Source organism: Cebus imitator, unplaced genomic scaffold, assembly GCF_001604975.1.
Source record: "Cebus imitator isolate Cc_AM_T3 unplaced genomic scaffold, Cebus_imitator-1.0 Scaffold366, whole genome shotgun sequence".
NCBI classification, from domain to species: Eukaryota; Metazoa; Chordata; class Mammalia; order Primates; family Cebidae; genus Cebus; species Cebus imitator.
Genome location: NW_016107681.1, coordinates 2,055,904 through 2,070,901, shown reverse-complemented (window position 1 = coordinate 2,070,901; position 14,998 = coordinate 2,055,904). Strand labels below are relative to the sequence as shown.

Genomic DNA, 14,998 nt, shown 5'->3' with positions numbered 1-14,998 from the left:
AAGACGGGGTTTCACCATGTTGGTCAGGCTGGTCATGAACTCCCGACCTCAGGTGATCCACCCGCCTTGGCCTCCAAAGTGCTTGGATTACAGGCGTGAGCCACCACTCCCGGCCCAAATCTATACATGTTTTACAACTCAAAGCACTGTAGACTAAAAAAAGTTAAGTTTATGATATGCTAATGTAGCATTTTTTAAATAACAAAACACATCAAGTATGTTCATTTAACATAAGAAAATTTGTAAGAGAGTATTGATTTCCATTTGCAGTTAAGGTAACTGACTTCCCCAAGGTTATTGAATCAAAAAATAGATTCTGAAGTAGAACCCACATCTAGAACATTTTTTTTTCCTGTTGTTATATGAGAAACAAAACTTCAAAAACCTAAGCCAAATTATGCATTAGTTAGCATACATTTGATTTCAAGTACGAAAACCCCAATTCAGAGGAATTGTCCATCTATAAGGACATTTGCTATTTTGCATAATGAAGTGCCAAGTGGTAGGGAGGCTCATGAGATGAGGCTGGTTGATTTTGCAACTCAATGATGTCCTAAATGACTAAGATTCCTTCCTTCTTCCACTTAGCCAACCACAGCTTCCTTGTAAGGCTACTTCCCCTCATTGTCACGGGGTGGCTACTGGTCTCAAGCTTCTTTGTCCATCTAGTGGAAAATAGCTCATCAGCAACAATCCCACAGAACTCGGAAGACTTATTTTCTGTGTACTGCATGTAAATGCTGTGGCTTCCTAGGATCTTAAAGATTCTAGGCAACCAGCTATAAAAATTATTTATGTAACTAGCAACACTCTGAAACAAATCAGAGCTTCTCACTGCAGTAATAGCCATATGTCTTGTCTGTACGGATCTCAAATTTGCAGTATTTTTTTGGTAATAGCTATCTATGCCCAGGCTCTTAGACACTATACCTCACATTTGGTTAGCATGCTAAAATTTCCAAAGTGCTATAATAACTCATTTTATTTAGTTGGACAGGTGAGAACTCTGAGGGTACCAAACGACTTAGCCAAATTCACCATAAGCTAGTGACTGAGCCAGAGGTCACATTTGATCTTCAAACATCATTCTCAGCATTCTTTCCTTTATATCACATTGATTCCCTCTTCAGTGCTTGGATTTTACTAGGGAAGCACAAGTGGCAATTTCAAAGAAATATTTCAAGTTTATACAGATACTTAAAAGCTCAAAATGTCAGAGAACTAACATTCTTTATATCCCCAATAGCAAGATTTGGCTATTTGGAATTGTATTCTCAGTAATAGGATAAATGTGAAATCCTAGCATCTCATTAACTTCTCCGTCTCCCTTCCCTCAACATCTGATAAATTTTCCTGATAGGTGAATTCTAATTCCTAAATCTCTCTTGCATCCATCTCCAGTTTTCTATTTCCAAAGCCCTAATATGTGTTATCACACAATAACCTCTTTGTCTCTTTGCCTTTGTTTTATTCACATTGCACTTCTCAATGGCCCAAGGTTAATGGTTTCAAAACCCAATGCAAATAATGACATATGTCTTCTTGTGTGCCCAGCTCCAAAACTTTAATAATCTTCCTTTGACTACAGTTTAAATTCTTAACTCGATAATCTGGCTTTCAAGGCCCGCAGCAATCTGGCTTTAATACTTCTTTCCAAACCTTGAGACAGTCCTCCTTTCTGGATGGGAGTAGTAGACAGTGGTATTCTGGAGCCAGCTCACAGTAGCTTGCAAGAGCTATTTTTATGCCTCTCTCTTCATCTCTGTGTTCAGTGATGTCACATTAGTAGCTTGAAATTGACAGTGGTGGGAATATTTACACCTTACAAATCAGACTGCTCCAATTCAGAGCTTATTTTCTTTGTTTGAGGAGCTAGTTGTTAAACATTTACCAGCATACCACTATTGACAGGCTAACTGGGACTAAACTGGAGAGTGAGGCTGCAATATGATATTGGGGACCAAGTTGTTGACAGAGAAAGCCCAGGTACCAACTCAAAGACAGAAGGTCCGGGGAAAAGAACAAGAAGCTGTGTTGCAAAACTGTTGAGAAGGTAGACCTGGGCAAAAGTTGAGTTTCTAGAGAAACAGACACTAAGGAAGGAATTTGGGTCTAAGTAGTTGATTTGAGAGGTGGTCCCAGGAAGCACTGGTAGGGTAGTGAGGGAAAGCAGACAGGGAAGGGAAGGTGGCTAATACAGGGTAGATTGATGAGCAGGTTATTACTGTGGGCACTTGAGGTTCAATTCCACTGGGCACCTTTTGGGGAGCATGTAAAATATGCCTCATAGTTGCCACTGCTACGGTTTGATGTCACCTGAAAAGCTTATGTTGAAATATAAGTGGCATTGTGACAGTAGTAAGAGGTGGGACTGTTAAGAGATGTTTAGAACATGAAGGCCCTGTCCTCATTAATAGATTAATGTGGTTATCACAGGAGTGGATTTTGTTATCGAGAGAATAGGTTGTTACAAAAGCAATTTCAACCATCTCTGTCTCTCGCTCTCACCCTCTCTTGCCCTTCTACCTTCTGCCGTGGGATGACAATGCACAAAGGCCCTCTGCAGATGCCAGCACCATGCTCTTGGACTTCCCAGCCTCCAGAACTGTGAGCCAAATCAACTTTTCTTTATAGATTACCCCAGTCTGTGGTATTCTGTTACAGCAACACAAAATAGACTAAGCCACCCACATGAAGAGTGAGGAATATGAGAAGTTTATCCTCAAGAAGATAGCAGTGGGTGTTTGCATTAAGAGTGGCAGGTATGCAGGGGAAGACAGAATGCCAAGGGGATATAAACAGGACACAGACACTCATGGTTTTTTGTCTTCATAGTATGGTTGGTGGTGGTGGGGCTTCATTTCAATGGTCAATGATGGAGTGTATTTCTCCAGTTATATATCATTTGTTGTTACCCTACACAATCTATTTGTTACTTTCTTTGGGTCTACTCACAGGTTCCCTTTTTCGCTACAATATCCTTTGTAGCTCCCTCCAGTTTTGACTATTTTCTGATTCTTGCAATTCATAAAAAATCAGTGCCACCTTTTCAGGAACCCCATCTAATCCCCACCCCCTGATGATAGAAGTTGGATGAGGGTCAGGTCAAGCTGGAGGTCTCTTGTGGCTTGAAGCAAGGGAGCAGGTAACAAGCCCCTCCCCCTGGTTAAGAAGTTTGTGGTCAGAGAACAGAGACAGAAATTGTATTCTGGAGTCATTCCAAATGGTGAACTCTATATGGGAAGGAACTCATCACTCCTGTTTATCACTCTATCTCTCAGAACCCACACAGCACAGAGAATTGGCTTATGATGGCTGCACAATTGTTGATGGTGGCAGAGAAAAATGGATGGATACATGGCTAGGTGAACAAAGATAACTAGATTGGTAGCCAAACAAGGAAGTTAACATTGAATTAGAGGGATCATGGGGTTAACAAGAGCTCTTGGATGAATTCTGAGGATGAACATCAAAGCCTGTAAAGTAAAACAGACTCCACATATGACACAATCAGCAGAAGTTGGGTAGTTGAAATCTACCCCTCAACAGTGGCGCAATCTTGGCTCACTGCAACCTCTGTCTCCTGGGTTCAAGTGATTCTCATGCCTCAGCCTCCCGAGTAGCTAGGATTACAAGTCCATTGAGATGTCCTGCCTTTTGAGAAGTGAAATTGCTTTCAACTTCATCCCACGGTGGTGCAGCTCCCTTTTCCAATTTCTCTGGGAATTACTGGTATCTTAACTTTTTCTTAGTTCCCTCTGGCTTTGAGCTCCTGCCTCTGTAGTGTTGGGAGGGTTTGTGAGTTGCTTTGGCATCTTGAAAATGCTGATTGTACTCTCTAGCATGGAACTGCAGACACTTCTTGATTTCTCTCCAAGCATTACCATTATGAGTTGTGTGTACGGCTAACACAGTTCAGTGAAGATATGGGGTAAAGCTATGGACTTTATATTAGCATGTGGTTTGGGTTCTTCTCCCTCAGGCTCCATGCAAACATTCAACTTCCCTCCTGTATTACATGGAACACTTTTGCTCTCTGAAACCTATTCAATAAGTGGCCTTGTTCGCCTCTTCAAAGATGCTTTATTATGTTTTCAAATTCACTCTCTCCCTTCTCATCTCTGTGACTTTGCAAGCAGTTGCTTCTGCCTGGAATATTCTTTCCAGAACGGAAGATTTGACAGAAGTTTGGAAATGTCAGCCGGGCACGGTGGCTCACACCTGTAATCCTAGCACTTTGGGAGGCTGAGGTGGGTAGATCACCTGAGTTCAGGAGTTCAAGACCAGCCTGGCCATCATGGTGAAACCCCATCTTTAAAAAAAAAAAAAAAAAAAAAAAAAAAAAGGTAGGCAAAATATTTAACAGATATTTTACCAGGAAAGATAAATGGATAGCAAATAAGGACATGAAAAGATGCTCAATATCATTAGCCTTTAGGGAAATGCAAATTAAAACCACAATTTGTACTACATAACTGTTAGGGTGACAATGAAAAATATTTACAATACCAAGTACCGGAAAGGTTGTGGAACAAATGGACCTCTCATGCATTACTGTTGAGATTGCAAAATGGTATACTAACTCTGCAAAACCATGTGACAGTTTCTTCAAAAGTTAAACATAACATATAACTACCATATATACAGCTATTCTACTCCCAGTTACCCTAGATAAATAAAACTTATCTTCACACAAAAACCTATATGCAAATGTTTGTAGTAGCTCTATTTACAAACTCCCCAAGCAGGAAACAACTCAATTGCCCTTTGATGGGGGAATGGATAAATAAACTGTGATATAGCGATACAATGGAATACTACTCAACAATAAGAAGGAACATAGTAGTGATACACACAACAACATGGGTAAATCTCAAAGACATTATGCTAAGGAGCCAGTCCAAAAATACTACATAGTGTATGGTTCCAATTACGTCACATTCTGGAAAAGGCAAAACTATAGGGGAGAGAGGAGAAGATCAGTATACCAGGGATTAGAAGAGAAAAGGATGTGATTACAAAGGGATTTAAAAGGGAGTTTTCTGGAGTGATAGAACCATTCTGTATTCTGACTGTGNCCAGGCTGGAGTGCAATGGCGCGATCTTGGCTCACCGCAACCTCTGCCTCCTGGGTTCAGGCAATTCTCCTGCCTCAGCCTCCTGAGTAGCTGGGATTACAGGCACACACCACCATGCCCAGCTAATTGTTTATATTTTTAGTAGAGACGGGGTTTCACCACGTTGACCAGGATGGTCTCGATCTCTTGACCTCGTGAGCCACCCGCCTCGGCCTCCCAAAGTGCTGGGATTACAGGCTTGAGCCACCGCGCCCGGCCATGATGTCAATATTTATTTATCTACTAGTATTATGACATCACAAACATCTCGGCTCCTGAGGTAGCCATAGTTGGTTATTAAATAACACTTTTTGGTATTCTTCAAACTTCTAGCAAATATTTACCTGGGTTTGCTAAAGTCATATAAATTGACCAGAAGAGGCAGCCCTACCCCTGTCCCTCCTCTCCTTCCTCCTACCCTTCCTACCTTAGAGCTCTCCCTCTTCTCTGAAGCCGGACAATTTTGTCCGGAACTCTCCTATAGGCTTGTATTAAGAATATTTGTTTACAAATCATACCACCTTTACTGAACTGTGAACTCTGCAAAGGTGATGTCATCTTCTCTCTCTGAAACTTCAGTGTAGCCTGGTATCTGAAACAGAATAGTTTGAATCATATGATTTATAACTGAGGATAACTGAATAAATGTGAGATTGCAGATGGCCCCTTAGTGATCTAAATAGGCTGCAAGGGGAGGAGTATATGGTATCCTCACTTCCCACTTCTATTGTGGGCTCCTGCTAGAATCAATAGACAAGTATTCCCTCCCCTCCCCTCCCCTCCCCTCCCCTCCCCTCCACTCCCCTCCCCTCTCTCTCTCTCTCTTTCTTTCTTTTTTTCTTTCTTTCCTTCCTTCTTTCCAGAGTCTCTATCTCCCAGGCTGCAGTACAATGGTGTAATCTTGGCTCACTGCAACCTCCGTCTTTCGGGTTCAAGCGATTCTCATGCCTCAGCCTCTCGAGTAGCTGGGATTACAGGTGTACACCACCAGACTAGGTTAATTTTTGTATTTTTAGTAGAGACAGGGTTTCACCATGTTGGTCAGGCTTGTCTCCAACTCCTGGGCTCAAGTGATCCACCTGCCTCAGCCTTCCAAAGTGCTGGGATTATAGGTGTCAGCCATAGCCCCCAGCCAGCAACTCTTTCTTTATAGACGGGCAAGGCACGAGGGAAGCTCCAGGGCTGAGATATTTTTATTATACCTTCTCTATCTTCTTGCATCCCCAAAATAACTTCCAGAGGACTACTTTCTATTTGTTTTTGTGGAAAGACTGGCAATTAGAAGTAGAAAAGTGAGATAAATGAGAATAGTACTACTCAGGGCTGTTTTTGCAGTGCTAATTTGCATTTTCTAAATGAGTTACTTCTATGTACCTTCACAGCAGCCCGTACTGCAGTGCCTTGCATACATTATATGCTCAATGAGTACTTGTAAATTTATTTTGTACATGCATGTGACAGTATAAATATATTATGAAAAATGAGGAGGCTGGGCACTAAAAGAGTCAGGATTTCTTCTACAAAAATACACAGTAGTGGAGCTTGGCATAAAATTCAAATGCTCCTGCACTCTGCCCTGTGGTATCTCTAACCAGGGGACTTTGATAAGGGAGCTGAAGGGTGATGTTACCTTTGCTCCCTCACTGCAACTGAACACATTTCTTAGTTTTTAGGTGGCCTTTGCTGGCTAACTTGCTGTGGAGTTTTCAAGAGCATAGAATCATCCTTTTCACTGTTAAAAGAAGATGCTGTTTAATCTGAGGATCCTGTTGAACAATGCAGCTTTTAGAAATGGTCACAAATTCGTGGTTCGAAATTTTCGGTAAGTGACGGTCAGAGATTTGTGTTTGATTTAGGAACTGTGGTGATGCAGTAAGGCCTCTTTCTGCAGTGTTGTGCCACACTCTGCTTAACTCTTATTTGAGGCAGTTGCCCCTAATTCCAGCGGAGCTTTCATTTCTCAGTTGTTCTGTAATCAATTTCATTGTGTGCTGTAGGGGAAGCCACCCATGGCAGGTATAACAGACTAAACGTTCTTGACATCTTCCTTTTGTGTACATTCTAAACAAGCAAGTAGCTGAAGGAAATGAGGGGAAGTAATTTACACAAGGCCTTCAGCTTGTATTTGGGCTTGCTAGAAAATGATATTTCACTCTAGGGTGTTGAGACTAATCAGTTCCTTTGAAAAAACAGACTCCAAATAGCAACTAATAAATACTGACAAAGCTGCTGCAAAGAAGCCTTATATGTGATGGAGATAATGATATTTTTAAACAAAATACGACTTTGAAAACCATCCCTGAAATTTTTGCTGGCATGCGCAAAGCAGGCTGTCTCCAAAGAATTCATTATAAAAGTTTACATCCTGTTTACAACCATTGCACATGTTGTTGAAGATGGCATGTAGTGTGTCAGCGGGGAAGGGGAAGGAAACAGGGAATACGAGTTAGCTGGGTAAGCAAGGCCATCAGGTGGAGACATCACTACCAGAAGGCTTCTAGAACAGTTTCTTGTGAATAATCAGATAGAATTTCCACAGAGCTTCTTTATAACCTGAAACAACCTCCCTGACGTTCTTAAGGAAGAAGCTTTTGGTCTGCAGTTTCCTTCTATTGTTAGAAAGTGGACCTGTGACAGTGGCCCTGGGTATCCCTTCTCTGGACCATATGACAGTTCTAGGTTCTCTGGACTCCACCATTGGCACTACTTCTTTAGTGAATATAAGGCTCTCAGAAGAGAGCCTAACATCTAAGTATTATCGGCTTAATTTATAATAACATTTAAGGTATCATTCTGGCTCTGAGGTCTATAGGTGAGACCTCAGAGCCATGGAAAAATGCCTTCTCTTATTTTATTTTGGGAGGAAATGTAATTTTTATTTCTTAAACAGGTCAAATAATCAATTGAAATTATTTCACTTCTCTTATTTTAAGTATAAGGGAAATAAAGCCCAGAATGATTATGGGGCTTACCAATTAGTGCCAGTTGGACTAGATAACAACGTGGAGAAAAGTCTAAAGAACTAGGTTCAAGGCCTACCAGCACCCTTGCTGGCTATATGACCTTGGACAAGTCACTAAACTTTTCTGCAATGTTGTTTCACCTATAAAATGGAAAAAAGGTTAACACCTGTTCTGCCTACATTACAGGGTGGTTCAATCATTCATTCAACAAATAATTGAACTTCCACCTTGTGCCATGTTCTATCAAGGAGTTGGAGATACACTAGTAAATGAAATAAAAATATATTTTACTCCAGCTGCATGAAGTCATAGTCTAGTGATAATCAATGAGATAATGTATATGAAACCTTAAAAGTGATAGACCAATATTCATTATTTATTTTAGTATTCCATTACACTGAGTTACATCAGATAAAAATATGATAAAATTTTATTCCATAGTTTTTAACAAGACATCGTCACTGAGTTGAAAAGATCCAATTGAATGAATAACCAAAGTCTGGAACTTAAACTTATACTGTTCTTTGAAAATTACAGTGACAATTGATTTTTAAAATACTTATTACGGGTTAAATATTGCAAGTAAAACCTCTTTCAAGGAGTTGGGCTTTTGTGTGTGTGTGTGTGTGTGTGTGTGTGCGTGTATTTGCTAATACACTACTGTCTATATCCAGGAGCCAGACTACATTTCTGAAAATCCTGGTGAGCTATTTCTTACAGTGAATGGGAACTGGTGCAAAAGTATGCCTAAATTAGCCCAAATCCAAACATGTTATTTGAAAATGTGAAAGCCTCAAGTCACCCATGTTGTTCGAAACTCAATAGCGTGAATCTCTATTGAAAAATGAGATAATGTTGAAATGGTTTCGACATGCATTCTCACGTGGCATGGGTATTTTTCTTTCCTACTGTATTAGTTAGTTGCACTACCTGTAGGCTAGATGAATTCAGAATTTCTCATCTCCAATAAGACCTGTAACCTTTGACAAAGCCCTCAACAACAGAGAAAAACTCCCTGGCTACCCTGCCTGTTCTATATTTTTACTCTGATTTTCAGTGTTTCACAGGGATTCACATTATTTTTTTCTCCCATATTTCTTGGGAAAGGTGGAGAGCCCTTGTTAAGTAACATACCATGTGAGTTTACTACTCCAGAGTAATAGGAAATATATGGTTAGAGTTTGATAGTGCCACAAAATAGGAATCACAGTTTTGAAGTGAGCAGCCATATTGCCATGGACATGATAAAATAATAGGATAATAGGTTAAGTAAGGCTGAAGCCATGCACACAGCCCATGGATCAATCACTTTTAGTCAGTTAATTTTTTTAAACAAAATCAATAGAATCAGAAACCAAGACTGCTGAAAACACCCAATTCACAGGCTTTCCATGTCATAAACAAGGCTATAAAGGCTTGCTGTGTTTGGATAATATAAAATGTCCTATGATTTGTTGTCTATTAGGGAAACAACTTAGAGCTTTTTAAGAAACGACTAAAAAAAAAAATCTCTTTCTTTATCAGAAAAGACCAATTTGCAAGCACAGTTCAATTTCATCTCACAAATAGAAATTTCTTCAGAGACTATTGAGCTAAGCCACCCAATTCTGTGGAGGTTATGGATTGGAGCCAGAGGTTACTGGTTTTCAGGTATTTCATTCCAGACCTCTATAAGGGTTCAAATAACTCATTATGTTTCCCCCCTCATCTCTCACACAGGCCCATCCATACACACATGGACATACAGACAACGTGTTATAAGACATTCATGTTGTCGCATAGAGGAGAGAAAACAGTGCACTTTGATTATTCACAACGTCAAAACTTAATATGAATGCCTTTAAAAAACATCACCTCGGCCAAGTGCAGTGGCTTACGCTTGTAATCCCAGCACTTTGGGAGGCTGAGGTGGGTGGATCACCTGAGGTCAGGAGTTCAAGACTGGTCTGGCCAACATGGTGAAACCACATCTCTACTAAAAATAAAAATAAAAATAAAAATTAGCCAGGCCTAGTGGCGCACATCTATAATGCCAGCTACTCAGGAGGCTGAGGCAGAAGAATTGCTTGAACTTGGGAGGCAGATGTTGCAGTGAGCGGAGATCACACCAATGCACTACAGCCTGGGCGACAGAGTGAGAATCTGTCTCAAAAACAAAACAAAACAAAAAATCACTTCACTTCAGAAAACCGAAAAAGAGATGGCACCAAAAATTGAATGGGGTCATGATGTTTTCCTTCGCCAACAGTGGAATTTGTTTCCTGGTTTATATTTAGTAATTTAACTTAGAAAAAACAAGCCACTGATTTTTGACAGTTTCAGGTTTCCAGACCTTTAATAGTAGGTGTGCAGAAAGCCTTCATGTGAATTCTTCAGTTTTCAGATGGGAAGTTTCACAATTTTAGAATATTAATGATCTAAGGTATCTTAGACCACTAGTCACTCAGTGATCAATAATAATGTTCTTGTCACACAACCAGGAAAGGTTAGGCTCACAGATACTTTGAAGGGCAAGGGGTAGCGGAATTTATTGGGCGAAAAGATAAATAACTCAGCAAAGCCAGAGGGGTTCCTGTTAACAGGCTGCTGTCTCACAGACTGAATGACGGGAACAGGAGAGGCCCGGCTCCTCCCCACCTGCGAACCTCCCTGAAGCCCCACCCTGTCCTCCCAGGTGCATTATTCAGAAAGAATCCGTTGGGGGAGTTGGGGGAAAGGGCGGGCTTCATCCAGGACAAGCAGTCCTGTTTTTCAGCCTTCAGGCTGTTTTAGGCTTGACCATGGGGTTTCGCTGGGGGTTGGGGCGACCTTGGCTGCCTCCTCACTCTATCAGTAATTTATATGACATATGGGTATGTGGCAACAGTAAGGAGGGTTTCAAGTAAATTTTTATTAATACATTATTATCATTATTATTCATAGGAAAGTAAGTAAATTTGGAAATAATTTGTGAGTTTTTTTCACATCAGTGGAATGAGTGCAAGGGTTTTTTTTGGTGAAAATAAAGCTCCTTTCTCTTGCATGCATCCTAATATGCCTTTTTGAGAAGGAAAGAAGGGGATAGAATTAAAGTTAGGCCACTGAAAATTCATGTGGCCCCAGTTTACAAACTTCATGAGTGTGGGGGAAGACATAGACACAGAGAATCACTGATTTCATTCAGTTTCTTAAATTTTCAGATGAAGAATTGAGGCTTGAGATGGCAAATAAGTTTCCCAAAGCTATTGTTTATTCCTAAATCTGAACTGAACTAGGACTACAATTCAAATATTTAAAGACACTGGTCTTTTCATTTCATTGCTTGTATTACTTTGATTCCTTCACATTGATCAAGTTGGCCAATCTACCTTTGCTTAATAATTTTTTTTTTAGGTACAGCCAGAATATCTCAGTAAAGACACACACACACACACACACACACACACACACACACACACGAAAATATGCCTTAGTTCTTGCATTAATGCAAGGTTAAATAAACATAAAAATCTCAGCCATAGGCCCCTTGGCCCCCTCTTACATCTCCAGAAGTTAAAGTCTTTATCTCAAATTGTCTGTAGGGATCAGAGTATCATTTAACACTGAATTTTTTCCTACTCTGGCAAAATCAGTTTTTGACTGACCACATTTTACTCAAATCAAGCACTTTCTCTTCCAATAAAATGCAATTATACCAGGGAATACATCCAAGTCTCTCCCATCCCCCAGTTTACCAGAGTTGGAAAATGCAGACACTAGCAATGAAAGGCTTCATTCTGCCAGTAGCGAATACTCTTCCATTTTCTAGCTAGGAAGATATTTGGCTACAGTTAATACAAAGATCTCTTATTACCTTGGCTTAACTTCTTAGCATTCAGTGATTTGGGGTTAAGAAATCTCTGTAATTATATTTTCAAGGAATAAAATGAATGTAAAGAACTAATCTTGCCTTTTTTAAAGGCTCTGGCTCTGACCAGACTGCAGCGACAGTTTTGATGGAATATTTGTACGTGCTTCCCGTTGTTTCCCACAACATCACATCCTCTCTCTTATGTGCAGGCTGAAGAATAATGATGTGGTTTATGTCTGGTGTACCAAGGAGATTTCTTGTTTACTCTGATTTACTTCTTGTACACTTTGGTATAAGAAAAGCAAGCATTTTACAGGAGACTCAGATAATGCATTTGGCCCTGGTTCTGGTGCTTGTGAACCAGAGCAGGCTGTCTCTTATTGAGGAATGAGGTCTCTAGGGGAACTTAATAGCCATTGATGGGCAGCAGTCTTACCTGGCTAATTCAAGCGAGGCTTTATCACCCAAAAGCAAGAAAATGCTTGATACAGACCAGAAACAAAAAAGAGAGGCCTATGTCAGAACTGTTTTAATGTGGTGACATTGTGGAACTCTTCTAATTTTTATGTAGATTAGGAAAGAAGTGTGGCAGCTCCATTTGGAGCCAAGGGGAGGTCTATGAGGAAACAGTAAACAGGATAGGAATTTAAACTGGGACCATTGTGTTTGCTTTCCTTTCAGTGATAAGTTTTGCTGGTCAGTTCTTGATTATCTATGAAAAACAGCTCTTTTTCCCAAGCTAACATTTCCTGCCCCACCTCCTGGATAGAATTGAGAAAGGTGGTGACTACTCTAATGATTTTTCAGTGGTATAAACAGCATGACACCCCTCACTAGCTGTGGTGCAATTTCTCTTCTGAGGTGGAGTCTCCCTCTGTGGCCCAGGCTGGAGTGCAATGGCACGATCTCGGCTTACCGCAACCTCCGCCTCCCAAGTTCAAGCGGTTCTCCTGCCTCAGCCTCCCAAGTAGCTGGGATTACAGGCATCTGCCACCATGCCTGGCTAATTTTTGTATTTTTAGTAGAGACAGGGTTTCACCATGTTGGTCAGGCTGGTCTAGAACTCCGGACCTCAAGTGATTCACTAGCTTTGGCCTCCCAAAGTGCTAGGATTATAGGCGTGAGCCACCACACCCAGCCTGAATTTTTTCTTACACAAATTGATTTACTTCTGCCCTAAAGACCTACTATCACTTATTCATTTACTTAAGAAATATTTATTGAGGCCAGGTGTGGTGGCTCACACCTGTAATCCCAGTAATTTGGGTGGCTGAGACAGGCAGATCACTTGAGGTCAGGGGTTCGAGACCAGCTTGACCAACATGGTGAAACCCCGTCTCTACTAAAAATACAAAAATTAGCCTGGCATGGTGGCATGCACCTGTGGTCTCAGCTACTCAGGAGGCCGAGCCAGGAGAATCACTTGAAACTGGGAGGTAGCTGCAGTGAGCTGAGATCTCACCACTGCACTCCAGCCTGGGTGACAGAGCAAGATGCTGTCTCGAAAAAATAAAGTAATATGTAATATGTATTGAATGCCTACTATATTCCAAGCACTATACTAAGCACTGGGTATATATTAGTGAATAAAATAGGAAAGCCCCTGATCATATATAATCCAGTGAGAAGAGTAAAAGTAAGCATTAAATAGACACATAAATGTATATTAAAATTTTTATAAGTATTACAAACAAAATGAAGGTAAAGTGAAGACTACTTAGACAGTACAGTCAGGGAAGGAATCTCATAGGAGGTGATATTTAAGCTTACAGCCTGAGAATGAGAAGGACAGCTTTGAAAGCTGAGGAGAGAGTGTTCTGGACCGAGGGAATGGTATATCAAGGAGTCCTGTGATGGGAAAGCTTTTGGAGTTCAGCCAGCCCTTCCTTTACAAGATCCCAATGTACACGAATTTCAATTACCACAGTTTAGTTAATAACATTAGGCCATTACGAACGCAGTTCAAATTTCATTCAACATAGTGTATTAATTGTGAGTAATTCATAAAGCAAAAACTTCATTGCTAACTCTTCAGTCCACATGTAAATAACACATGCACAGCACATCATGATCAGTGACCAATATATCACTTCTTTCAAAGTCTGTTGGTGATTGGTCACTGTACATCTATCATTCAATTTGCATACAGATTACAAAGAGTATAGCTGCGCAGCCTCCTTTTCTCACAGTGATATACCCATGGACATTTTACGAAAATGGATAATGACAGTGCAGCACATCAAAGTACAGCAGAGATGGCCAGGTGCGGTGGCTCAGGCCTGTAATCCCAGCACTTTGGGAGGCTGAGGCAGGTAGATCACCTGAGGTCAGGAGTTCGAGTCCATTCTGGTCAACATGACGAAACCCTGTCTCTACTAAAAACTACAAAAATTAGCCAAGCGCGGTGGCAGACACCTGTAATCCCAGCTACTCTGGAGGCTTAGGCAGGAGAATCACTTGAACCCGGGAGACAGAGATTGCAGTGAGCCAAGATTGTGCCACTGTGCTCCAGCTTGGGCAACAGAAGGAGCCTCTGTTTCAAAAAAAAAAAAAGAAAATGCGATAGCAGTGGAAGTTAAATTTGAATTGTATGTAAATTGAGTTCTGAAAGAAACAGCTGAGTATAGAATTGTTACCCTGGGGCTGTTTGAAAAGCTGTAGATATACAGCCAGAGGAACTTAGTGAAGACAAAGTTATTGACATAACTGCAGAAAGTGGTTGTGACAAAAAGGGTGAAGATGTCCCAGGGGAAGTAACACCAACAAAACACTTCACATTAAAGGAACTCTCAGAGATATTACACCTCACTGAAAGTGTAAAGGAAAATGTTAAAAGTTTATCCAAACTTAGAAAAAATTATGACAGTTTACCAAAACAGAAAAGATGCTTGCTCTATATTATAAGTTCTCTGATGAGAAGGTAAGCACTGTAGAAATCACTTTTGAAAGTTTTTACAAGGAAATAAAGCACTATACTTCTCAATGTTTTTAATGTTTTAAATTACAATGCACTAAAAAATACATCAGTTTTACTATTTTTCACTTCCCTGTACATTTATAACTGACAATAAAAGTTTTTAATGTTTTGA

The 14,998-nt window shown here is 40.5% G+C and overlaps 1 protein-coding gene across 1 annotated transcript in view; it reads left to right on the top strand.

Moving 5' to 3' along the window:
• Positions 1–6,652: 6,652 nt before the first annotated feature.
• Positions 6,653–14,998, top strand: part of OTC (ornithine transcarbamylase) — a 63,671-nt gene continuing 55,325 nt past the window's right edge. The window contains exon 1 of the mRNA XM_017507009.2: positions 6,653–6,939. Within this exon, the coding sequence (XP_017362498.1) occupies positions 6,863–6,939 (77 nt within the window). The 5' untranslated portion in view covers positions 6,653–6,862. The remainder of the gene's footprint in view (positions 6,940–14,998) is intronic.